Raw genomic sequence first — 27158 nt, 5'->3', positions numbered from 1 at the left:
TCCCTTGGTACCTGCGGGGTTGAAGGTTGGATTCCTCCCGGATGGGGTGTCTCTGTGCTACACATAATGTGTAGAGTATTAGTTCTCTCACTGGGTTTGCAGGTGGAGAACATAAAATCCCCTAATGCACCCCTCTGCTCCGATTGGTCCATTTTAAATTCTGTTAGCTGACAGGTTTCCTCAGGGTCACTTCTCACTTACCTCTCTCTCTCTCTCTCTCTCTCTCTCTCTCTCTCTCTCTCTCTCTCTCTCTCTCTCTCTCTCTCTCTCTCTCTCTCTCTCTCTCTCTCTCTCTCTCTCTCTTCACTTTGAAGTGCACAACCTACCCATCTTCTCCTCCTCTCTGGGAGCATAATCCCCTGAAATAATCCACTCTCTTCCTCCTACACCCCACCTCCCTCCCTATTCCTCCCATTTTCTCCTCACAGCCTTCTTCGTCGCCCATCTCCCATGAGAGAGAGAGGAAGCGTTAGAGAGAGAGAGAGAGAGAGAGAGAGAGAGAGAGAGAGAGAGAGGAAGCATGAGAGAGAGAAAGAGAGCGAGAGAGCGAGAGAGAGACTTGGCTGGAGGATTCCTGTCCCTCCAGGGGGTGGGTACAAACCCGGGTTCACGCCGGTGCTATCAGCTCACCGGTCCCCTCTCCTAGTCCACTTAATCCATGTCTAGCAGGCTGGCCAGAACCGATGGATACTGTGTGGCGACTAACTCCGCACAGTGAGAGCGAGGGAGGAGCCCCAGCAGTCAGTATGACAGATATACGTCCATGTGACAGTCCGCAGATGAAGATTGGCCTGCAGGAAGACAGTCCGATGGCATAGCGGCGCTAAGACGCTAGCAAGCTGTCGCACCAGCTTTTCCCGTTGATGCTGCACAGAGATGGCAGGAGGGATGAGGTTCACTGCAAGGCTGAAACGGAAGGGAGGGGAGGGGGAATAAGTAAGTTTTATCATACTGTATCGCCGCTATAGGGGCTCGCACTTGGTAAGCAGAGAAAAATAAGCTGAATGGTTTATTGAACGCACTCACAAATCCCAGACCGGGGAAGAACAAAATATAATCAGAAGAACCGTAAAGTGTTGGCCTAGCCTGCCCAGCTGTCTGCGGTGTAGACCCTAGCGTCTGGTCAACAGTGAGCCTAGCGCCAGCTTTACTCTGTCTGCTGGTCCTAATGGGACAGCCGCCAAAGATTGGGATCCATCAATGTCTGTAAGGGGGAGGAGACGGACGGCCAAGCCTCTAATACATGTTTCTTTTTTGTTATTGCTATGTTTCCATAACGCGCGCCTCCATTCTACGTATGAAAACCATGCAATGCTTTTGACCGCGTTCTTTGCCACCGTGGTTAGTTCCAGACCACAGATGATAGTGTAGAAGCCTAATGTACAAGCATCACACACACACACACACACACACACACACACACACACACACACACACACACAAGAACGTGCACATCCAAATAAACCCACACCCACACAGACACACACACACACACACACACACACACACACACACACACACACACACACACACACACACACACACACACACACACATCCACATAGAAGTGGACACAAGGACTAAACCAAGGGACCCGCATCCAATAGGACCCGAGGATGGCTATCTCCCCACGGACCCTCTCATTGTGAGAGACAAGTGCTCCGAACCGCCTGTTTACGCGTTTCCGTGGTGACCCCATACTCGGAGCACGTCTGCGGTGGAGGGCCTCTGTTATTTTGGGTGCTATTAAGCGTTGACAATGAACAGCCTTGGCCTTGAGATGGTATGAGTGTTTTTTAAGGCCGTGTCCACTACGGGCTGCTAATAGGGTGGACCCAGCAGGGCTCAGGAGGAGTTGAGTGGTAAACAGAGTCTAAAGTAATATCACCATCCTGATCACGCACCGGATAATTTCAGTTGAAAAAACAAAAAGAGCATGCTCTTTCGTTGTGCGTTGTTATGTTATAACATGGATGGTGTTACGATCACGGGGGGTGGTAGCGGACCTAAAAGCATGACACAGGTGTTTATTGAGAATCCGGGGAAGGGGGGGGGGGGGGGGTGGCAGGAGAATAGTGGGAATCTGTTACAGGTCTGGTGGAGTCCTGACGGAGGGGCCAAGGAGCATGGAACTGGGGAACAAGGAAACACTGGTTAGAAGGGTTGACTGAATAGTTCTTCGGAACGAAGGATTAGACAGAGAGGCCACAAGAAGATACAAACTATTCAGGGTCTGTTAAGATCGTCTGGAGAACCGGGGTTGATCTAGAGGGAGCTGATTGGTGATTGCCGGCAGGTGTGTGGAGTTGATGATGCCAGCAAGTGTGTGGAGCTGAATGGAGAGAAGGCTAGGAGGAGTTTGTGACAGATGGAATGTGATATATGCAGTGTTTTCCCAAATGGCGCCTTCCTCACGCTTTAGACCGTAGATGTCCTTTATTAGTGGGAGAATTCACATTCCGCCTTGCTGGGTGCGCCCTGGTGTCCCCGGTTTGAAAAAGTGTCACGTTGACCCAGATAGTCATGTGATATGATTGGTCACTGGCAATTTGTTTGAGGCGTTTCAACCCCTACTTTGGGGGGACATGGTAATTTCTCTTTCTATATCTCAGTTCCACTAATGCATGGCCATGTGCGTGCAAGCAATCACATATATTCTCGGAAAAAGTAATTCCGCTTCTATTAATTTACCCGCCCGCTTTTCCAAATGCTCATCATTTCTCTGCGTCCAGCTTCAGTCATCTTATTTGCACTGTGAATTTGACTTGTCCCTTGACGTCGCTCAACTAAATGATCTATATGGAGTACACAGTACTCTGTTACACATTTCCCTGCACACTCCTTGACCGGTTCCCAACTGACAACTGGTATGGTACCATACCACAGTAATTTACTTTTTCTTTGCATTCCCCAATGCATATTAAGTTATCACATAGATCTCAGGGAGTAAAGTGCTGAGACTGTTTTTCAAAACCACTACACTAATGCTGCGTTCCAGGGATACTTTTCAACCCGTAAGTAACGACTTAAGTCACGACTCACGACACGGTAGCGTTCCAGGCAAGTCACAAGTCACGACAACAAACCCTTCTGCGGCTCTGTGGGCTATACATTCTCTGGCTATACTACAAACCTCAATTAGCGGGTTAGCGAGGTATGTTGCGCTCAAAGCCAGGGTATGCTGTGACACGAAAGTGGCTGTTTTAGCGCCACTGTATCACCATGGTGTCTAGAGCAGTTGTTTTAAAAGCACCACCTACTGACCAATCAATTATCTTGAAAAATAAAATTATCTCACGTGTAAGATTATGTCATATATGTTACAGGGGGAGCTCTGCCTATCCAAACATTCCCGCAGGTGCATTTAACACTATGCGTGCCAAAATTCCACTTATATGGAGGTTCATACCATAAAACATGTCCTAACAACCGATTTATTTGATTTTATAGATAGTACCAACAGAGGCCGCCATAGTTGTTTATGTGTGTGACGTCAAAAGCTTTAACTGGGAGTACATTGATCTTGTACGAGTTCACAGGTAGTGAGTCACGGGTTTGACTACCTTTCCAGGGCACTTTCACGGGTAGAAGGTTGTGAAAACACGAGTTGCGGGTTGCCTGGAACATGCCATTATTACTGCCTTACCAAGAGGGCTGGACAATACTGAAACACTCCTAGAATGACATACTGTATGTCATGTATCAGACACAAATTGCAGATGTATCTCACTCTGGTTCTCTATCTGCATGTGTGGTCTCTGCATACTGATCTTTGATTCTGTTAAGCAGTTTACCATGATATGCACTCACTCCCTAACTCACTAAAAAATTAATACATTTCTAAATGACACTCTGTAAGCATCCTTTCCTCCTGCAACGGGCAATTGTGTTTCGACATGGGTCTTTCAGTTCTGCTTTGCTCTGCGAAACATGCACCGGCTTGGGGAACCCTTTCGCAACTTTCCCAAATCGAGAGACTATCTTCACTTTGCGTATCTATCGATTTGAATCTCACCAGTCTACTATTTTTATCATTGCTTCGCTCTGCTATATGTTCCTCGTGATAATACATTGAGCTTAGAGCCTTGGGAGCTGGCACGGTTATCACTTTAATCCTTAACACACATTCGCTGTATCCCCCTCCCCTCGACTGTTTAATTCCACTTAATAAAATGAAAGACACTTCCAATTTTCTTTTTCCCCTCTCTTCATCCCTCATTTTTTGCACGTCTTGGCAGAAACATGCTTACACAGCTTGAAGGCGAAACACAAAACTGTGATGTTAAGCATTATTTTCGCTTGACCACTTGAAATTAGTTTTAAGTTCAGCCACCCCTAATTAGTGAAACACTAAAATCTAATTATTGGGATATGGAGGCACTGCAGGGACGACAATTGGGTTTAGGCAAATGCAGAAGGCTTTATTTTACATGGGACTTGTTTTTTTTTCTCTCTGTTTTCTTAATCCAGTGGCAAAGACGCGGCAGCAACCCACTGCCCTCTGTGTGTGTGTGTGTGTGTGTGTGTGTGTGTGTGTGTGTGTGTGTGTGTGTGTGTGTGTGTGTGTGTGTGTTTTATTTAGATTTTGTTGTAAAGACTTGTTAAGGCTGCTGTCGTATTTCCTTGGCGAGCTAAGGGTCCATTAGTGGTAAATGTGTGTGCCGTCCTTCTGCAGTGGAGAGGTCTGAAAGAAGAGAAAAAAACAGAAAGTGGACCTCTAATGAATGTCGATGCCTTTGAAGGGATGGAGGCGGACTGACTGGTTAAGAACCGCATGGGGCCCCACAGGGATGACAGGGGCCCCCCGGTGGCCAGAATCAACGCAGATAGAACAGAGTTCTGTTAGCGAAGCGAGGCAGGGATGGCAGTGGGCGGGGGGGGCTCTACCCGGAAAGATGAAAGCCGTACACCTTAGCTGCATGCTAATAGGCTAGCATTTTGCGAGCATAGCAAAGATAGCCTATGCGTAAGTGAAAAACTCCTGCTCCAGCACGCTAGGATGCTTGTTTGGCACACCCACCGACAGCCTCTGTGTAATTAATGCCACGGCTTATGCGTCGCTTTAATTCAGCGAAGGGAACGTTTATGCAAAGAGACAAGTGGGAAGGAAGTGGCTGGCCAAACAAAAGAGCATCCCCGGGCGCCGGAGTGAGGTCTGATCGATAGGGCTCGGAAGAGGGCCATCAATCAGACCTCGGCCAAGTAAATTATGGTTTTATTAGTATTGAGTCTGGAGCCGACCACCACTGGGAGAGAGTGAGGCCGGGAGACTTTAAAGCATTAGTGTAACTCCCATCCACTACCGTCCCCCCCCCCCACAACAGAGAGGAAGACGGGAGCGCAACAAGAGATTTGTGTTCAACGTCCTCCCATAACGCCGTAATGGGCGAGTGGTCCGGCCGTCATTTGATCCCAACAAGAGACATCGTGAGCGCGAGTGATTTATGCGTTACATACATTGGGAATGTGCGTCTGTATTTGTGTGTGCGTGTGTTTATTGTGAGGTGCACAGTTGCACTCTGGGAGGTGGAGTTTATTTTACGGCAATGACTAGACGGGAGGGGGTGGGGGGGGGAGGGTCTGGGGGGGTGGGGAAAGTTGATGGTCTAAGTACAGAAATCCATTCCCAGTCTTCCTCCTCCTCGTCCGTATTCCCAGCTGTCTCTCGGAGGGCCTAACTCATTTAGGGAGCGGCAGGGGAAACTCAATAGGACCAATAGAGGGAATAATATATTGAATCAGCCTGCTGAGTGGGCTACGCAGTGCAGCTTCTTGTGGTCCAGAATGTGTGCTTCGGGGGGGGGGGGGGGGGTGGAAGACTCAAGTGTTTTTGAGTGGTGCCGACGGTGGGATCCGCCGACCTGGGTGGGTGGGGGGAGTGCAGGTGGAGGGGTGTCATGTGTGTGAATGGCAGGGTGATTTTAGGCCCCGTGCTTCAGTACACTTTGTATGAGCATGTTTTTCACATGTGCTTCGAACATCGTGGTCGATAGGCCCCATGATTACAGCTAACTTGCCAAACCGCAAAGTTATCGGATATCGTTATTATTTTCATAGGCTTAGGGTTACTGTGTGGGTCGGGCAGTGAGATTAAGTCTCTGGGATTGTTGTAAATCAATCTCGCTGTTACATTAGTCGGATTTGCGTCCAGTGTGTATCGAGTGTTCTCAAGACACACGTTTGCTGGGTTGAGGCCTCGGTTGGAATGTATGGTCATTGGATTACCTGATAATATGGAAATGTAGTCCGGGCAAGGGTGTGTGGGTATGTAGGGTTTTCTGCGCGCGTGTGTGTGTGTGTGTGTGTGTGTGTGTGTGTGTGTGTGTAGCATTGCTAGCCTGCCCTATCTTAATAACTACTTGCATGGTCTTTATCCAAACACTGCAGCAAAAGTTGACGTCACGTTAAGGAGCGACCGTGCATATCGCAAAACCACCTCGGCCGGGCTGAACCCTGGACCCCTGAACCCTGGTCCCCTAGGAGGAGGGTCACAGCGTTCTCTCTAAACCGCCGTTGCTGTCTGCATGGCCATCTACAAGTCCTGTTGTCCATGTGCGGGTGAATGGGGTTGGGCTGTAGTACAAAATCCAATTGGATAAAAAAGTATGGATAAAAAAAAAATTGGAATAAAGTCACAGGAATTAGACGTTAGAGTCTTTGAAAAAAAATACAGTGAAGTATTTGTATTTTGGTGGTGGTGCTGGCTAGATTCTCGCAATGCGGCATGTTTGTGTTTCCTGAGGCAGGATGCAGCATCTTACGGGCTGCAATCACAGCGTTACGGTGAGGGTTGACTGGATTAGGTTCCATGGCAACGGCCTGTGGCTTGGGGGGGAGGGGGGTTTGATTGCAGGAAGTGTACCAAGTAGACCTTATGGGACGTGGTTGACAGCTTATAACCCGCCCTGTCAACATGCAGCCTCTTCTACCTCAATAAGTTCTTAAGGTCATTGATGAACCGGTGAGGGAAAAGGTGGCACGTGTGCACACACACACACACACACACACACACACACACACACACACACACACACACACACACACACACACACACACACGTGCATATGCAGGCTTTGCAAGCCCACTGGGGACTGAAGTCTTGACCGGGCTCAGTGTGAACCACCATGCTCTCACCTTTCCCTAAAGTCAACAGGATAATCCACTGAAAATGACTAGATTAAGACGGATGAAGTGGCCGCTGAGAGGTGGGGGTGGTGGGGGTGGTGGTGGAGGAAGATAGCACTGTAGAAGTCACACCTCTGTTAAGACACAGATGAAGATAAAAGGGAAAACACTTGTGCAGAACTAAATCATCAAGAGATACACACACACACACACACACACACACACACACACACACACACACACACACACACACACACAGCGGCATGCACATGTATTATTTATTTATATATTTATTACACATTCATTGAATATGTTAAGGCCCCAGGTCAGATGACTGTACTGAAATGTATATATATATATATATATATATATAAATAAATGGAAGCAGACGCTAGCTGTCATACAATGAGATAGTCCAGAAGCCCTGTTTAACGCTTCAAAAGAGGACTCCATTGCGTTCCATGTGCTGAGTTAAATGTCGAAGGATGAGGCAGAAGTCAGTATTCAAGAGTCACACTTCCAGATAATAAAAACAAATGATTACCGGGAACAAAGAGAGGACGTATTAACCACGACTAGACACATTAACTGTAGGATGCCAGGGCTTCCATTTCTCCTTGCAACACCTTTCATGTCGGCAATTTGCTGTAAGACAGGGGTAGGCCATGTTTTAAACGTGTCTGCAGCTTTCATTTTCCCTGTCTCGCAGAGAAAGAAAAATTGGCATGTTCCGTACGGGGTACTTTTCTTATCATGGCATGTACCTTGCTTCAATGTGCTCCTCAACGCATTTTCCTTTGTCGTTCCTTTCTTTGCATGTTCCAATGGTGTTTTTAACCAGATCATCACCTCCTTGTCTCTCTCTCTTTGCAGTGATTACAAATAAGCTAAATGGTAGGAGACAGAGGGTGCATTGAAAAAAACCCAACTTCATTTCCAAATAAAACTGATTGAGGCTAAATCAGGTGGAGCCGTGGTTTTTATACTAACGCTGGCAGGAGCAATGGACCTGATTGTAATTGCAGTGACCCCCTAGTACTTCTGATTTACATGGACACACATGCATACATCACGGACACCCAAGCATGCTGTGAAAAAGAGTTTCCTTGATGCGCAATGCTGTTGGTAGAAAAATGTATTTTTACTTAAAACAAACAGCACCACAACAGTCCTTTTGCTTGCACAACTGAAGTGTCCATCCAGTGTAGAACTCTGACCATTTTAAGGAGCACCGCAATGGGTGTGGCTCAATTAACGTATGAGCCCCAGCTGCAGACTATTACATCAACAGCCAGACTGGAACATGTGCATCTTTTAAATCATGGTTTAAAACAGTGAAGATGCCATTCACATCTCCACATACACACACGCATGCACACACGCACGCACACACACACACACACACACACACACACACACACACACACACACACACACACACACACACACATGCACACATACACACACACAGACATATGCACGCTTACACATGCATTCAATTACTACCCATAAACATGCACGTCAACACAATGAGATACGCACTCACTCTTGCAAACACACACACACACACACACACACACACACACACACACACACACCGCCCTAACCTCCTAACCAAACACTGGTCAGATAAGACTCCTGCACTCCAAACTTCATTAAAGCACTCGTTTATATTAAACAGCCGATAAATCCCCCGGGCAGGGAGCCCTGTCTCTGGAGGCCTGCTCCCAGCTCAGCAGCCCCCGGACCAAACTAGGGGGAGAGGATCACCTTCACAGCACTCAAATAACCCTAGGAACATTTTCATGTTTAGTTTTATTCTCCCTCTCGTCTCTTTTTTCTCCTCCACCACCTCCACCTCTTCCTTCTCCTCTTCTTCTTTTTCCCACTTCTCCTACTCCTCTTCCTCTCCTTCCCCCTTCTCCTCTTCCTCTTATTCCTCCTCTTCCTCTTCTTCCTCCTCATCCTCTTCCTCTTATTACTCCTCCTCTTCTTCATCTTCCTACTGCTCATCCTCCTCCTCCTCCTCATCTCCTTGGGTCAGTGTTGTTCTCATTTATCTTCCGTTCTCCCTACACTTTGATGGCCATTCAAAGCCCCATAAAAACAACATGACGTATTTCTCAAAAAGTACACAAACACGTTGCTTGCATACAAATTGCACATCAAACCATTTTACATAATTTGCAATTATATTTCTCAGCTGTTCAATATCAGGATGCCAGACATTTCCATTAAATTATGCTATAACCCATTATTATTAGCAAGTGTTTATGATGGTAATGTGTTCATTTAAAAGGAAACATGATTCATTTATTTTTTTGAAAGCACTGACATAAAAAAAATAAGCTAAACAGAACATGGCCACCATTTTCTATTTAGCAGATATTTTTTAGTGTCCATCTTTTAAGTCACCCAGGCTAAGGAGAGGTGCTTCGAACATTGAGATTGTAAAAGCCAACCACAAACTGGCCAGCTGATTTCATTCATTAGTCTGTGCTTGTGATCAGATCCAGATGGTCAGAGATTTTGCGTATCCCTCTTGGTTTGTTACTGTTAATAATTAGTTAAAAGTAAAATATATTTTTTTAAATAAATAATCTAAGAAAGTTTATCATCTCATCTTTATCTGCCATTGCACCATTCTTGTCTTGGGTGAATCAATCCATGGCTCTGAGATTCTCTTTCCTTTGGTATGTCCTATGCATCCTTTTAGTAAATGGTGAGCTGGGAGTGTGTGAATAGGGCATATTCATGTAGAGACGTTGCCATTTATTTTGTGTTGTCTAGGCTTTAAAACTCATTGACCCATTTTCCTTTGAAACACCTGCACGTGGCGAGCAGACTTGCGGGGTCCTAGGCCGGGCCAGGCCTGCGGCATCAGGCATCGAGAGGACAGTAGGCTGGGTACTCAGCGGTGCGGCTCATCGACCAGGTGGCAAATGTCACCGGTCCATTTAGCGGCTGTCATTGTCAGAGACAGGTGTCTATAGGTGCAATGGGAAATCCATGGGCCTCAGACCGCTCTACTGTAAGAGGCGTTTCACACTGCTGAGTCAGAAAATACCGACACGAGATGTAAGGCCATGCTTCTTCCCCCTCCCTCTTAATATCGATTGCGCCGGCTTTCGGAAGCTGTGTTTAATGAGAGACCTGCACAGTGGGGGTCCGCACGCGGATGTCCGATAAGTCAGTCTGAGAGTTTGCGTGTGTGTCTCTATTTTTGAATCTCCTTTGGAGCCTCACACATTTTAACCCCGTCCGCGGCCCTCTCCTGTCCCTCCAGGAGGCCCCTGGCAGCCCGCCGGTGCTGGAGCATTCTCTGAGTTCCCTGACTGACGACCGAGAGCGGTGCATCTCGCACTCCCTCTATGGCACCATCGCCGGCCTGGACGACGTCTCGGGGCCCCGTGCCACCTCCATCGGACGCATGGGTGAGCATCGGAGCATGGCTCTCAACATATCTGTCCCTATCTGTCTCTCTTTGCCTGCCTCTCTCTCTCTCTCTCTCTCTCTCTCTCTCTCTCTCTCTCTCTCTCTCTCTCTCTCTCTCTCTCTCTCTCGGACACTTAAATACTTCCTGGAGGCCCCATGCTAGGAGCTACCACCTGAGAGCCTGACCCCTTCACCTTAGTTTCCCCATCCCCATTCATTCATTCCCTGTAGAATCAACTTGTTAATGAAACTACATCTAACATCTAGCTGCATATATATATATATATATATATATACATATATATATATATATGCAGCTACAGTATGAACATGTGAAAATGTGTCTCGGAGCCGAAGGGCAATGGATATATATGTAGCTATACAATGTCATCACATAACCGCACATAACTTAAAGTGTGATACAAAATGTCAAAAAAAGTCAAAATCAAAACGGCAACCATGATGATGTGACGATGTGATGATATGATATATATATATGATGATATATATATATATATATATATCATGATTGCTGTTTTGATTTTCAGACATTTTGTATCACACTTTAAGTTATGTGCGGTTATGTGATGACATTGTATAGCTACATATATATCCATTGCCCTTCGGCTCCGTTCATACGGTACTTTATTAGACTTTATTCACTCATCATACTCGGCGGTATCCACCCCCTATTATTTTTGTTCTGATCTCCGTACCCTTCAGTGCTTCTACTCAATGTGTTGCCTCCGTATCCCTTCCTACCTGCCCCCCTCCCATCCATTCCTCTTACTCACTCACACTTAATCTCTCACCCGCTCACTCGTTCACTCTCTTTTAATCACTTCCACCTTGCCATTCCTTCCCTATTGCCTCACCAAGTTGGACCCGATGACTCCATCCATAACGGCACCCCTTCCCTAACAACACGCACGCACGCACGCACACACACACACACACACACACACACACACACACACACACACACACACACACACACACACACACACACACACACACACACAAATGGGATGTCTCCACATGCCAGAAAGGAGGTGGTGTCAGAGGCATCTGATGACTAATTAAACTTTGGATCAATAGGGGGCTCTCTGACCTGCTTTGAATGACACACACACAGACACACGCGCACACAATGACACACACACACACACACACACACACACACACACACACACACCGTCACACACACACACACACACACACACACACACACACACACACACACACACACACACACACACACACACGCGCACACACACACGCACACACACAGCATCTCCCTCTCTCCACCTGTCTCTACCCATCATGTCCCTCCCCCACCCCGATACATCCCCCATATACTGTGCATGCTATGTAGTCTGTTAGGATCACTTTGCCCTGTCTTCCCCTTTCAATTTTATTTCAGGGCTTTGTGAGTGTGGGCTCCTCAGAACGCAGCGCCGCCGTTTCAAACGACCGAGCGCGGGGGCGCAGACGCTCCCCTGTCTGGGTTGTTGTGTTTTTTTTCTTCCTTCTTGCCGGAGGGGGGAGGGGGGGGGGGGGGGGGGGGGGGGCAAAAAAAACTAAGTTCAATGGTGTTTCACAGCAGCAGTGTCTCTCCCACCTGAGAGTGAGAGTGGAAAGCAAATGAGTGAAGCAGGAGGAAGAGGAGGGGAGAAAAGTTTGGAGGGAAAAGTTTGCCGAGATGTTTCGTCTTTCTAGTGTGTGTCGCATGCGTGTGTGTGTGTGTGTGTGTGTGTGTGATAGAGAGAGCGAGAGAGAGTGTGTGTGTGTGAGTGTGTGTGTGTATGTGTGTGTGTGTGTGTGTGTGTGTGTGTTTGTGTGTGATATACGCTCTGTGTATGTGTGTGTGTGTGTGTGTGTGTGTGTGTGTGTGTGTGTGTGTGTGTGTGTGTGTGCGTGTTTGCGATAGACTCTCTTTGTGTGTGATGGTGTGTAGCGTTGTGTGCCTGAGCTCTGCGCTCTTAGATCTCTTGACTTGGACGCGTCTCGCAGGGTGAAAGTGTCACTCAATGTTATTTATTTATCTTTCCCTCGGCGCGCTCTAGTTAGCATTAGCGCTGCACCTCATTAGCGCGTGTGCATGGTCGTTTGACACGCCAACGCAAAAAATATTCAAGATTATGTCTTCACTTACAGCTCAGCCCTCAACCTAAAGCTAACCTATTTTCCCTCTGCTCCGGATCAGATCAGGCTCTTCAAAAAGCCATGCCTCGTATTCGCGGGGATTTTGAGCGACGGCGTGTTATTAATATTCAGCTTTGAACACACATCACCTGTTTAAAACGCTGTGAGTTACGTGCTGCTCAGACAACCCGGTCCTGCTCTCTACAAATACGGCCGTCTGTGTGGGTGTGTCGGGTGGATACTGAGATGTGCCCGGCAAGGTCAGGACGGTGACCTTCTCAGCTTCATGAGGCGTATGTGTAAGACCTAAATGACCCAATCATGACTGGACATATATTACATCATGGCAGTCATAGGGCCTGACACACAGTGACTCACACAATATGCCGTGCATTCGCATCACGTGTTTGCATATCTGTCCCGCACACATTTCTACTAAACCCTACCTCACCGATTAGACCCCCCCCCCCCACCCGGATGTCAATATAGATTTGTGCACGCATCTCAAACTGCCATACCAAGCCTCTATTTACAGGGTCAATATCCATTTTTTTTTGTTAGTGTCAGGGCACCGATTACTGTCCAAACTGTCATCTGACCCCCTGAGGCATGCCAGAGGAACACAGTCTGGCAGGCTAACCCGATCAGGTTATATCTGGCGCCCCCCCACCCTGCATCTATTACCTGGGGGGGTTTGCGTCATCCCTAATGGTCCGGGGGACACTGAGGTAAATGGAATTGAATGGTTATGCTACAGGAGAATTAAGACCCGACCCTGATTGTGACTTATTGCGCGTGGCAGCAAGTCAATAGTGGCTGAAATTGTAAACTCAGTGCGTCTGCCAAGCCATTATTGTTATTGCCAGCCTCTCTGTCTGTGACTTAAAGAAACTAAAAGAAACATGGAAAAAAGGCAAACGCATGCCCCCCCTCCCCTACCTCTGGGTTATTGATTTGCACTCGTTTTGCGTTCTCGCTGCCAGTGTGTGTGAGCCCCAGGTAGCAGCCCGCCCCACCCCCCCCGAACCAGCTGCCCGGAGACCGTCTCCAGGGCGGCTGGATAGGTACGCCTGTTGCTTGGCATGACGGGTCTTAATCGCCATGGCAACAGCGCGTCTCAGAAAAGCAGCAGCGTCGGCAGAGGGGGCCGGCCGTTATAACCTTCCGCGGTAGTGCCATGCCATTGATTGCCAGACTCATCCCACACCTCTTAACCCCCCAGCTCCCATCCGCCCACCATCCAACCATTGATCTACTGCTGTACTGCAGAGAATCTGTCATTTAGAATTATCCATATGTGAGCGTCTGTGTGTGTGTGTGTGTGTGTGTGTGTGTGTGTGTGAGAGAGAATGTCATCGCATGTGTCTGTCTGAGTGTGTGTGTGTGTGTGTGTGTGTGTGTGTGTGTGTGTGTGTGTGTGTGTGTGCTTGCGCGTGTGTGCGTGCCAGTCCGCGTGGCCCATGCTCGTCGATCGTCCGGGGGTAATTCCACGAGCTGTCTGCTTCGGTAAGCCGTGTGATGCTGTCACGGTGTCAGCCATACCACCGTCCCTCTCCCCTCTCCCTCCCTCACCCCAGACAGGCGCCTGGGCCTGGGGAGTGAATCTGCTCGCAGCGGCCAGGTGCTGGAGATATGCCGCTCCGCACGTCTGTCTGCCACACGCTCCCCGCACTGACGAGGGCTCCGTCCTGACAGCTTCTGATTTTCTATTTTCCTCCTCCGTCTGTTTTTTTTTTTTCTCCTCCCTTTGGTACAGACATCCTCATGCTCTGTGTCCTTCCTCGCGCCCTTGAGGCGGAAATTGAAGGGGAGAGCGCGAGAAAGAAGGGAGGGAGGGAATAACGGGAGTGTGAGGGGACAGTGGGAAGGGAGAAAGGAAGGAAGGAAGGAGGTCGAATGAAAGGAACCACATGGGCGCACGGGACCAGCCACGGTCCGTTGTGATGGTTGTCAGCCCGGTGGTGGTCCCGGCCTTCCCCTCCGCTCGGCCTAATTGAAAAGCACTTATGCGGGGGGCGAGGAGCAGGATCCGCACGCTGGGGCGAAAATTGAAGTCCAAAGACTGGTGCTGCTTCTCCGGGTCGTGGCCGTTTCTGGACCGGTTCCCGGCAACAAAAGTAACTTTTAGTATTCCTTGTTTCAAACTCTATTCCGGGGGACGGGAGTTGTTTGATCCGGGATTCATGAGGCGCGTCGAGTCTCCTCAGCAACACACACGCACACACGTGTTATTCTGAGGGGCGCTTATTTGTGAGGTTGTGGAATTGCCAATGAGTGGACCGCAGCCTTCTTTATTGAGTGAAACCCACCCGCGTCTCCATTCATCGCTGTAATTGAAAATGGCTGATCTCTATTTCTATTCACAACTCTTAAGTTTGGATTGTTTTAGATTGGTCCCTATGCAAAAGAAACCAATTTAACTATCGCAAAAGTTCACATCTGTGGACAAAAGTAGTTCAAGCCGTCTCGGGAGGAAAATTAATGCGAGATGAGGGATTCAATCTAAAGTTTGATAGCAAAAGTTCACCCCGCAACTGTGCCCCAGTTAAAGCTGCCTCGACGCAGACATCTAGATGTGCTGTTTTTTTCATTTTCTCCACCAGCCACTAGCTTTGTTTTGATATTTTGCTTCCGGCCTCAGGCTATCCGCAAATCAAACGGGCGCACGCGCCGTCTCTGGATAGACGCTCGGTGGGGGTGTGTAGAGCTCGTCTTGTCAGCCGTCCTGCTGGGTGTTGTGCTAACTTTGAGCAGGTGTCTGAGGGAAAAGGTTGAGGTCTTTTTTGAAATTGGCACGCCCAGAGAATGGCATTTAGTGTATGCAGAATATGCAGTCTGAATAACAGGGCAGAGTATGTCTCTTTCTCTCTCTCTCTCTCTCTCTCTCTCTCTCTCTCTCTCTCTCTCTCTCTCTCTCTCTCTGCAAGCATCAACTGTCTCATATCAGTTTTATACTGTTCAGTGTTTGACCGGTTAAGCTACAGTTTTATACAACATTGTCTATATATGGTCCTGCAGTGCCGTTTGATCCCATTTTAATTATTGGTTCTCGCAATGCATCTAGGCCTTTTCATATTCTCTTTCATACAGGGGTTTCGGGGAAAGGGTGGCATTTTTCATCACTTTTTCTTTTTCACACTCTACCACTATCTTTTCTCTTAGATGTGAGATCACAACAAAGTGGTGTAAAGGTGATGTAATGTATCCACTACACTGGTGATGCAAGGGAGAGGATTATTGTCTGCATGCTGTTAAAAACTAATTTTGAAATGATTGGGAATCTTGCCTGGTGGCAAGCATATGCAATGTTTGGAATAATGATGTGAAATTGTTACTTTATCGCCTGATTTGCCCTGTTGATTATATAGATGTGTAAAAATGAAATTGCCACTATTAGCGAGATTAGGGTTGACTCATATTATTCAATGGTTAGCGTTCAACTGTTGTGCTCTGTAGCTATTCTTGACAACGCATATCGTTTTTAGATAAAGTGGAAAAGTTGTATAATCACTTCCGCCATGAAAATTTAAGCACATTTTCTAGGTGCTGTAATGCTTTCTCCCCTCCAACTTCACTGTACAGAGTTTGGAACAAAAAATATTCTTTAATTTGAAACCCTTGCATTAAACAGTACATGTTTAAAGTTTGGTAGCTAAAGTTAACAATTTGTATTGGTATTTCAGAAGAACATGAGAAACTATCCGTGGTGTAAATGAAACTAAATCAAAGTAAACAGCTCTATGGTTATTTTCTGTCCATTGGACATAAGTAAAACATTGTATGTTTATTTATAATTTGACCATTTATTTGTCAGGACAACACAACTAATTCAAATTGGCTCCACAGACGTATTTGAGGTTGTCTGTACAGTACAAACAGTAGTCGAACGTTATACACATGTTCAACACCACCATTGCATATGTAATCCATCCTCAGCCCAGGCATTTCTGTTCCTCAAAAGACACAAGTGGAAGAGGGAAATGACACCCTGTCATGGTAGCCAATCAGGTAAATGTTCCAATCAATTCCATTGATTGTGGTTGTGGGGGGGGGGGGGGGGGGGTATAGGCTTTATGTAACATGCTGTGGTACATCAGGGGAAAACAGGTCCTAAGTCCCCCCAGAGAATAGGACGTGACTATGGTTTTCACCCGCCTGTACTTAGGGTGATTACCCGCTGCCATACGTGTATGGGGTGGGGAGGCCTTATAGCTGCAGGGTCGTGTATGGATCATTGGAATCCATTCCCCGATCGATCAATAGGCCAAAGTGTCAAACAGGAAGAAAAGGAGTGGAAACAGGAGATTGTGTGTGAGAGACATAGAGAGGGAGGGACGTGGTAAGAAATGGGGGGGAAACAGGAGTTTGTCAGTGAGAGAGGGAGGGACACGCTAAGAAAAGGAGACGATGAGAGGAGCTTCCAATGCAGGGAACAGACACGTGCATTGACAGTGGGATGGGCAGAGATGATGGAGGGGCCGCACAATATCGAAAAAAGTATGAGAGAGAGCAAGAGAGAGAGAGGAGATGGTGTAAGGCTATTAGCACGACCTCTCACCCTTCAGTTCAGCGTTTCAGGCCTAGTGAGAAGGGAGAGAGTAGGGAGAGGAGGAGGATGGGAACAGAATACAGAAGCAGCAGAGCGCCTGCACTCTCCAGACAGATGCAGCCAGGTGGCCCCTGAAGCCTGGGACCTCATCCGTCTCTGTCTCCTGCATGCGGCCCCGGGGTCTGATTGAGGGAGGCTAATCGGGGCCAACTTTCTCTGCCTCAATATCCCCCCTCCCCCCTCCATAAGTGCATCCCACTGTATCTCTGTTTCTATTACACACACATTCACACACATGCACACATGCATGCACACGCACACACAGGCATGCAGAAAATATGTATGCACACACACATGCAACCATGCACAAGCGCACACACACAAACACACAAACACTCATATTGTGATGGTAGGCTTCCAGGCATCAGTGCACGCACATGCATTTAGAAATCCTGGAATCTCTCTAAGTGCCACATGGAGATCAACACCTGACAGGGAAAAGGATTTTGAATCGTTCTATGAAGGGACAGAGCGACGTATTTTGGCCATCGCCAATTAAAGCCATTCAACTGTAACCCTCAGTAGCCAAGACTGAATAAATCCTGTGTTTTTGTCAGTAAGTGTGAGCTGTATTCAGCCCGGTCTTGACCTGGACGTCATATGTTGCAGCACAACCCCTATTCTTTTGTTATTTTTTATTTGTTACAGTTTGAATGAAAGCCTGCTGTGTTTATTGCATTTATTTGTGTAATTAGTTATTGAGGCATTTAGAATTATTCATCTGTATTATAGTGCAGTTGTTCCAAACCTGGACCTAAGGTCTACCATTAAATGGTCCTTAAAGGTCCCATGGCATGAAATTTTCACTTTATGAGGTTTTCTAACATTAATATGAGTTCCCCTAGCCTGTCTATGGTCCCCCAGCAGCTAAAAATTGCGTTAGGTGTAAAACGGGCTGTAGGTATCTTGCTCCGCCTTTGAAAAAATGAACGCTCAAACGCACTGATTTGGGATCCATATGTCGTCAGGTTACCTCCCCTTTTTCTGCTTGGCCTGCCCAGAGAATTTGGCCCGCCAATGAGACAATGAGCTAGTGTGAGCGCCACGTGTGTGTGTGTGTGTGTGTGTGTGTGTGTCTTTGTTATTTGGATAAATGTTCTGCTGTTGGTGTTATGGCGCATAACACACAACACAATAACAATAACACAACAACACAATAAACAACACAATAAAGCTCCCCTTTGGTGAAAAGTCGGGTTGGGTTCTCTGAGATCTCTGGTATTTCCACAACGAGATTTGTATGAGGCTTATCTCAGCCATGGTTGAGAAGGAATTGGGAACTGCGACATGGAGGAGAAAGGGGTTGTTGTCCAGGATTGTCCGCTGGAGCCCCGCTGCCCGTTGCCCAGGGTTGTTGATCCGCCTCTAAAAATGGCACATTTGTGGAGAGCTCATTGTGGGACTGGCTCCTAGTGGCTGTAATTCTGCACCAAGGCTGAATTTCTTGAACGTCTTCAAATACTGTACTAGGGGCCCACTAACACCTATATTTAATATAGTTATATATTAGTAGTTATATAGTTATATTTATTTTCTGTTATTATTTTTTTATATTATTGTAAATGATTGTACATGTTTACAAATTTACAATACAAAATGAATATCATTGATTGGTGCCAGGTTTCTGATTCAGCAACTGAAAGATTGACTTGCAATCATTGCTGTACTTTGTCATTTTATTTTGTTTTCTCTACTTGGAGCTTATTTACTATCCTACTAGAGTATATAATGAACTTTCCAATGAACTCTCTAACCCTTTTCCACATGACATTAATTATTAACTAATAATTGACCAATAATACTTGGATAACTACTAAGTATTATTGGTAACACTTTCTGATAAGGGTTTGTTAATTAACATTTTATTAACATTAGGCAGTATTTAACATGAACAAAAAATGTCTAACTAATGTGTGTTCATGTTTACTCATGGTGTTCATGTTAACATGGCGTCTGTGCTAATGCTATATAATAATGCTTATTCCTGCAATATATAATGTTAATTAATGATTACTAGACCATTAGTAATCTTTAATTAACTAATTAACAAATCATAATTCTAAAAAAATCAATATAATAATTGACTTGATTGAGTTTAATTAATGGGAAACTAATATACCTTTATTATAAAGTGTTACTGTATTACCCTGTTCAACGCCCAACTGATTACGCAGCTTAGTTCAACAAAACTTCAAAAACATGAAAAGTGAAATGATTCTAAACGAATATTATCAAGGTGTTGATGGAGGTGTTTTCACCTTAGCCCATCTCGTACCCTTTTGGTATGGATAATATTCAGAGCTAAGCCGATTCAAAGCACAAATAGAGACTGTTAATGAGGATCCAGGAGGACAAAAAAAGCCTGGCTCATTATTTTATCAGGGCCTCATAATGAGCAGCCATGACTTCCTTCACCCCCCCAGGCCTCACACTGTTTGACGGCTTGAGCCTGGCTGCACACGCACCCGACACACACACACACACATGGAAACACACAAACACACATGAAAAACACACTTTTTTCTTTCACACTGGCGCAGGCACACACACACTTTTTACACTCACACACACATAGACACACACACACACACACACACACACACACACCTTTTGACTCCCATATTCCATCTGCCTGGCGACACACCCAGGGCTCACACTGCATTCTCAACGCGACACAGGAAACTTCTTACCACCACCATTATCTCACCATCACTCTCACCTCTGAGGGGGATGACTGCTTCCAACACCCCCCTTTGTTTTTGTAATTTGACTGCAAACTGTGTCTGTGGACAATTTTTTTTGAGAAGGACACTTTTATCCAAAGTGACTCAAAGTGATGTTAGATAAGATACAGGTAATTAATGAGCAGGTCGGAGTTAGACAACTTTCAAGGATACATAGTGGTAGGAGTTGACATTATGGATCGACCCCACGACCTGGCTGGGACTCAAACACCCTGACCACTAGACTATCCTGTCCCCCGTTTATACATTAGTATATAGTAACCCACTGCGTGCGTGTGTGTGTGTGCGTGTGTGTGCGTGCGTGTCTGTGTATGTGCCTCATGAGTGAACATCCTCTTACCATTGTGCAGACCAGGAAGCAGCAGCATGTTGTTAGCTGCTCTTCAGCAGGTGAGTGGGGCCACTCATGTCAGGGGGTCCACAGTGGGGCCACTTTGTGCAGCCTCTAACTCTCATTAACCATCCACTAAATGAACCGCGAGCAAGTAATTCATGCAATGCCATTATAAAAGGGTCATGACTTTATATAACATGGAGGCAACTCCGGCGTGTGTGTATGTGTGTGTGTGTTTATGGAGGAGTGTATGTATGCTTTTTCATTGTGTATTTGTGTACTTGAATGTGTGGTTACGTGTGTGATGATCTGTGCATGCTCTTTTGGCTGTTTTTGTGTTTGGCTGTGTGTTTGTGTGCTGATGCACAGCTTTGTATGATGTGTGGATAAGCACACCTGTGTGTGTGTATGTGTGTGTGTGTGCTTGAACAATGGCCTGTGTGTGTCTTTTGAAGGCCACAATGTTTTCCCATTCTGTGGGCGTTCGCCCCATGCTGGTGAAACACCCTTTGTTTTTCTGATGTAACCGCGAGGTAACCGATCCAACTTTCAACCAGAGGAGGAGTGGGGACAGAACTCTGCAGGCGCCACCTCAGGCGCCGTCCCGTCGTTGACATGGCAACACTCTTGCACAGCACACAGTAAAGCACCTGGGTGTTGAAAACATTCATCTTCTACCTGCAAACTTTAGAAAATGGGCATCTGGGACAGTGGTTTCCATATCAAGCGTTGATTGAGGATCGATAAGATAACAATAAGCCTTTTTACTTTTTTTCACTGCAATCAAAAATGACAAATGAACAACCAACTTAAAAGCCAATTTTTTCTCCCAAAACAATTTCTTGACTCGATCTGCACAATGTTGACGATGCCTCTTGAAGCTTCTTCCCATCCTCTTTTGTATGCTGATGGGACTCAGTGCTTAAGCAATGGCGGAACCATCCGTCTCTGTGTTGACTACCGCAGAACTCATTCCCTGTAGCGCCGCGGCTACGAAGGGGTAGCTTACCGCAGTTAGCCGGACCATTCCATCATTACATTCCACTCCGCTGGATTACAGGAGGGAAAGGGGTGGGATTCAATTACCTGGGCTTCTCTTGTCTAGCTGCCCCCGGTGAGGAATGGCCCTCATTTCAACTGTATGGAGGTGGCGGCCATTTTAACCACTGTAGATGAGGAAGCGCTGGATAGAGGGATGAGCATGCCAGAAAATATCAAAGTGAGAACAAATACAGAAGCGCTCGTCGTATGGAGGCAGACGCCTCTGGGGAGAGGCAATTCGTCCAAGTGTTTATAAAGGTGTTTCAAGGTTACTTTGTGTGGGATATAGTCTGAAAGAGTGGATACTTTTAGCTTTACCAAATGATGCCAGAATAATTTGTGGAGAATAGAATGTCAATGTTTTTATAAGATTTGATGGAAAAGTGCAGTTCAAGTACATTTAAGTATGTCTGGAAAGGAATAAACGGATGAAAGGCAATCCTCCAGCATCTTTACTCAACAAACACACGTAATGAAAACCTCCCTTCCTCTGCCCTTCTGGACGTCTGGTATCCTTAACCCCTGCGACTCGGCGCAACACACCAGGATTACACTCCATGATTTCAGGACATGTGACGCTTTCCATAAATCGTCTCCCACGTTGCCAAAATCCCCTTTCTTTCCTCGTCTCCAGGGAAACCAAAACCCTGCGTGTAATCCGGAGCGCAGCCTGCTTATCCTCTGCAAAGGACGTGAACCGTGCCTCCGTCCCGAACCCGTGTCGGTTGCGCAGGTGCGCCTCGTGAATACCCCTGTCACGTCCACTGCGGCTGCCTCGACTTCCCCTTCCCTTATCTGACGAACGGCCGAGATAAGGCAATTCATCACTGCGTTGATGAGCGGGGCCCCCATTCACTGCAACAATATGCATCTATCACTTGCCAGGGCCCCAGTGAAATGAAATGCCTCTTAGGTGGAGAGTTGAGTGCGCGCCAGGGTAAATATTGTTGTCTGCTGCGAGTGATTACATGCAATTGTTCCCTGAGCACCAACATTTGCACCAAAAAAAAAGTCTGTGCTGTGGGAACAATTGGAGCGAATGTACGCCATGGCAGCGAGAGTGGAGGTGGGAGGTGGTTGCGTGCGTTATTTCTCGGAAGTCTAATCGCAAGCATGTGTGCAGATTGAACTCTGGACTTTCAGTGGTTTTGCTGGGTTCTGTGCTGTGTGTGTGTGTGTGTGTGTGTGTGTGTGTGTGTGTGTGTGTGTGTGTGTGTGTGTGTGTGTGTGTGTGTGTGTGTGTGTGCGCTAATGAGTGCTAGTTTGAGTTTGTGCTGTGTGTTTCTTTGCCCATGTATGTTTGTGGGTTTAAGGACCCTCTCTCTCGATCCCCTTCACATATCTGACCCAATTTTAAGGCCATAGAATCTGTATTATCGTAGACTTGCACTCAAGGTCTGTTTTGAACATGGGGACCTCTGTGGATAGGGGGGCCCAGGGCCGAATCACTCAATGTTTTTTCACTCAATCCCTCTCCTTCTCCCTTCTCTCGCTCTCTGCACTCACTCTCGTTCTCTTGTTCTTCCCAAACACATTTTCTATCTTTGTCCCTAGAGACAAGAAGGTGATGGATTTATTAACTTGATTAATACAACTAAAATTAATTTTATTAATTAACAATGAAATCAAAGCTCTCGGACTGGGACATTTTTTGATTGGCCGTCTGCTTAACTTACTCTTTTTCTCTCATGTAATTAGATAAATATATATATATATATATATATATATATATATTCAGCTGAATGAACGACTAATCCCTTTTTCCCCCATCTCCTCGTTCCGCAGCTAACTTCCAGCTCTCCCCCACTGTCAACATGCCCCAGGATGACATCGTCATGATCGAAGACGATAGGCCGCCCATACTTCCTGTCCACCTCTCCGACCAATCGTCTTCGAGTTCCCACGAGGACATGGGCTTCGTGGTGGGGAACCAGGTGCCCTGGATCCACGAGCTGCCCAGTCACAATGAATGGTGAGTGGGTTGCTTTTGGCTTGTCAGATCTGATGAATCATTTATATAGTGATCGACTTCCAGCATGTCCTCACAGGGTAGAGAAATAGGGTTGGTTTGTGAAAGGTCATATATGCAATGGATTATGTGTGCGTGTGTGTGTGTGTGTGTGTTTGTGTGTGTGTTTGTATTTGTGTGCATGTTGATATATTATTATTCAAAACAGATTATAATATTATTCGAAAAACACATATATTTGTATTCTTATTCCATTTTCTATTCATTTTTATTTTTATTCTTATTCCGTTTTACGCACATACCTGATCGTGAATGTGTGCGTGTGCGTGTCAGCACGCACGCATGCGTGTGCACACACACACACACACACACACATGCACATTTAATAATAGAGGAGTGCGTGTGTGTGTGTGTGTGTGTGTGTGTGTGTGTGTGTGTGTGTGTGTCAGTTTGGGAGTAAAAAGCTCTCCTGGGTCCAACCTGAACCGGCCTCCTACCATCACCCCTCCGTACCATCCAACCCCCTCACACTCTCTCAAACACACACACACACACACACACACACACACACACACACACACACACACACACACACACACACTCCTGTGCCCCCCCCCCCCCCCCCCCCGGCTTTGCCCTAGGCAGTAAGGTTGATCAAATATGAAGACAGGGCTCATCATCCTTGAAAGAGGGCAATGCCTCTCCAGGGAGCGGCCGTATATATAGAAGCCTATACCATATATTTATATATATATATATATACATATATATATATACATATATAGATGTAGATGTTTCAGATGCCATGTAAATCAAACTAAGGTTTGTCCTCACTGGCGCAGAAACCCAACTGCATTAAATGGGCACGATAATAATAAATATTATATTGGTAAATAAAGCATATTCCTCGGTATGGATTGTTCTTCTGTGACCGACACCCCGTCCACCACATCCATTCATCGTTGCTTCCTCTTCACTCCTCGATTCATTATGGATGAGAGGAGTGGCCTGGCCCGCATGCTGTCCATGTGATGTCAGAGGTTTGTCGTTGTGGATTAGCTCCAGAGCATATGCCGGCGCAGCACTCCACCACTCTCTCACGCGCCGCCCCGGCCTGCCAGATGCGGGTTCCCCCGGCAACTGCTGTACGCACGCGGACACGTGTGGGATGAGTGCGCTCATGCGCTGTATATCACTGCCTTGGGTATCTTTGAATTATTCATGTCTCAAATCTCCCACGGTTCCTCCCAATACATACTACGATACACACATGCCAACACGCGCACACACGCGCACACACACACACACACACACACACACACACACACACACACACACACACACACACACACACACACACACACACAAGCATGAACATAACATTACCACACACACACACACACACACACACACACACACACACACACACACACGCAACCATAAACTCACACTAGGGCCTTTTGTCCCATTTACTCAAATGCTTGTGACTGCTCACACACTACGTCAAATACAAAGACTAATGCTGACTGACTTGTACGCTTTTAGATTTGCCCTCTCTCACACACTCACACAGACACAGACACACGCACACACATATACAAACACAAACACACAGACACACAGCTCAGAGCTCAAACACTTTTCCCGTGTCAGAGATAGGGGATGAAGAGATGGGGGGATGAGGAATGCAAACTGGGTCTTTTCTTTAACCTTAGGGGTTTTATAATTCCATACAAAAAAATAATATGGAATATGGAGAACAAAATGTATCTAATGTTGATCCTTTAAACCACACAAAGCTCACACACAATGCCAAACATATATCATCAATCTGCCTGGGAGCTGTAATGGATTATTCCTGACCTCCATTACTATTAGTTCTCTTAGGGTTACTAAGTAGGCTTTTTAAATATCTCGAAATGAATGAATGCATGAATGACTAGACAAACAGGTCCAGCTCCTCCACATCTTATCAGCCTTATCTGCTGCGGTGGGGAGGGTAACCAGTGTGCAGCCAGAGGAATCCCAGCCACCTCCTCCATGCGGGTCATCTCTCCCCTGCACAAGAGTCGGTTGTAAATGATTGTCTCTCGTCCACATCTCCCTCCTCCCTTTCCCCAGATGTTTCCATTAAGTTCCTCCGGCCCCCCTCCCTCGCCGTCTCGCTGTGCTTGTCTCCGCAGTCGTTAGCCCCTTCCCGAGCCCAAACAGGAAGGCCCCGCGTCCCATTGATTTATAAATGAACCAAGATAAGGCCCCGGCTGCTGATACGTGCTGTATGATATACTAGCACATTAATCCACATGACCCGTGCCAGAGCTTGTCTTTTTTTTGTACAAAACGTGTTATTTGTTCAGGCTGGGAACGCGGTTCAAACATGAAGTCAGAGCCACGGGATATGGCGTCCAATCAGGAGGGTCCGTAGCATCAGTGCACCCTGTTATCGTGCCGCGATACGGGGGAAAGCGCTGGTGTTGGGTTCTCCCCCCCCCCTCCGCTGGAGCGTTCTCCTCCTGGAGAATGATGAAGTGCATGCTCCCCTTCCTCTCTCTTCGGTTGACAAACAGCCTGTAAGGCCGCCTGGCTGTGAGGCGGCTCTGCTGGTCCATTCCTAATCAGTGGACCCCCCCCGATGTCAAACACAACGCACGTTGGGGAGAAAGAGAGGTTTATTCTTTAGCTTGTTTTCACAGCCGCCTATTCAACAAAGTTTGCCAAAAAATTCAAACAATTGTTTTATTGTTTATGTTACATCAAAATATTAAAGTGTTCTATGTTTGGATTGTGGCGACGACTCATGGAAACTGTCCAGTTTAACTTTAACTGATACGACAAGCTTTTTTTTAGCTTCACTGCCAAGTGTTTCAATTTGGCACCAACCTTTCAAACCCCAAAGGATCAAATTACACTTATTTTTCTTCTGTGCTGATTAGCTGTTTTATTTCAAAATATAGTCATATTTCAGAGGTTAGCTGCAATCTGATCGCCATTTCACCTCGTTTCAGAAAACAGGTTAAACATCGGGTGCACATAACGACAACGACTGTTATGATTGTTCCCCCTGCATCGTGTCTATAGACTTTCCAAACTTTACTTTAACTCCTGAAAGAAGCTCTGCATCGCAGCTCCAGGTCATGAGTTCACCGGGAGGTTTATCCTGCTCCAAGCTCGCATACAAATTCATCTCCCCTCCACATGGGTGTCTTCCCAATCCCCGCTGAGAACTTTTCATCCTCATAAAACACAAAGAGGAGACGAGAGAAACACGACGCAAGCCCCCTAAACAAAAACAAAATCGAGACAAAGGGGAATTTTTCTTTTAGTATAAGCGGTGATAGCCTCACAGTGCACCGTATAAACACAGAATCAAACACAACATCCTGGATGCTCCGGGCGTATTGCATCAGCGCCTCGGAAAAGTGTCAATCTCTCACCTAGGGTACCCTATAGGGCTGAGAGAAAGTGTTGTCAGTTTGCAAACATCTCTGAGGAGAATGAAAGTGTTTTCCTTCCTCCCGACGATGGCAGTAGTTACTTTTTGTTGCGGTTAAAATTGTGTATTTATTGCCCTCCATCATCACGCTGACCTTTGCCGCTGTGCATATTTCACTTCAAAGAGATACCATTGTTGACATAAATAACTGACTGGTCAAAAAATATAGAAACGGAGGAGTCTCTGTACGTCTGTCGTTTTGATGTCGTTTCTCGACAACCGTTCACCCGGTCAACCTCACACTCACTTGCTGTATTGCGGAG

General features: G+C 46.5%; 1 protein-coding gene across 1 annotated transcript in view; it reads left to right on the top strand.

The window, feature by feature from the left end:
* LOC311355416 (partitioning defective 3 homolog) overlaps window positions 1-27158 on the top strand; it is a gene marked incomplete at its 3' end in the record, with an annotated part of 445195 nt that overhangs the window by 199935 nt on the left and 218102 nt on the right. Inside the window, exons 15-16 of the mRNA XM_084475186.1 lie at window positions 10412-10559; window positions 23219-23405. Of these exons, the coding sequence (XP_084331312.1) occupies window positions 10412-10559; window positions 23219-23405 (335 nt within the window). The remainder of the gene's footprint in view (window positions 1-10411; window positions 10560-23218; window positions 23406-27158) is intronic.

The sequence above is a fragment of the Micromesistius poutassou genome (assembly GCF_964030765.1).
Source record: "Micromesistius poutassou genome assembly, chromosome: 11".
In the NCBI taxonomy this organism is placed as follows: Eukaryota; Metazoa; Chordata; class Actinopteri; order Gadiformes; family Gadidae; genus Micromesistius; species Micromesistius poutassou.
Note: the sequence above shows the minus strand (reverse complement) of the source record. Positions and strands in the feature narration are given on the sequence as shown.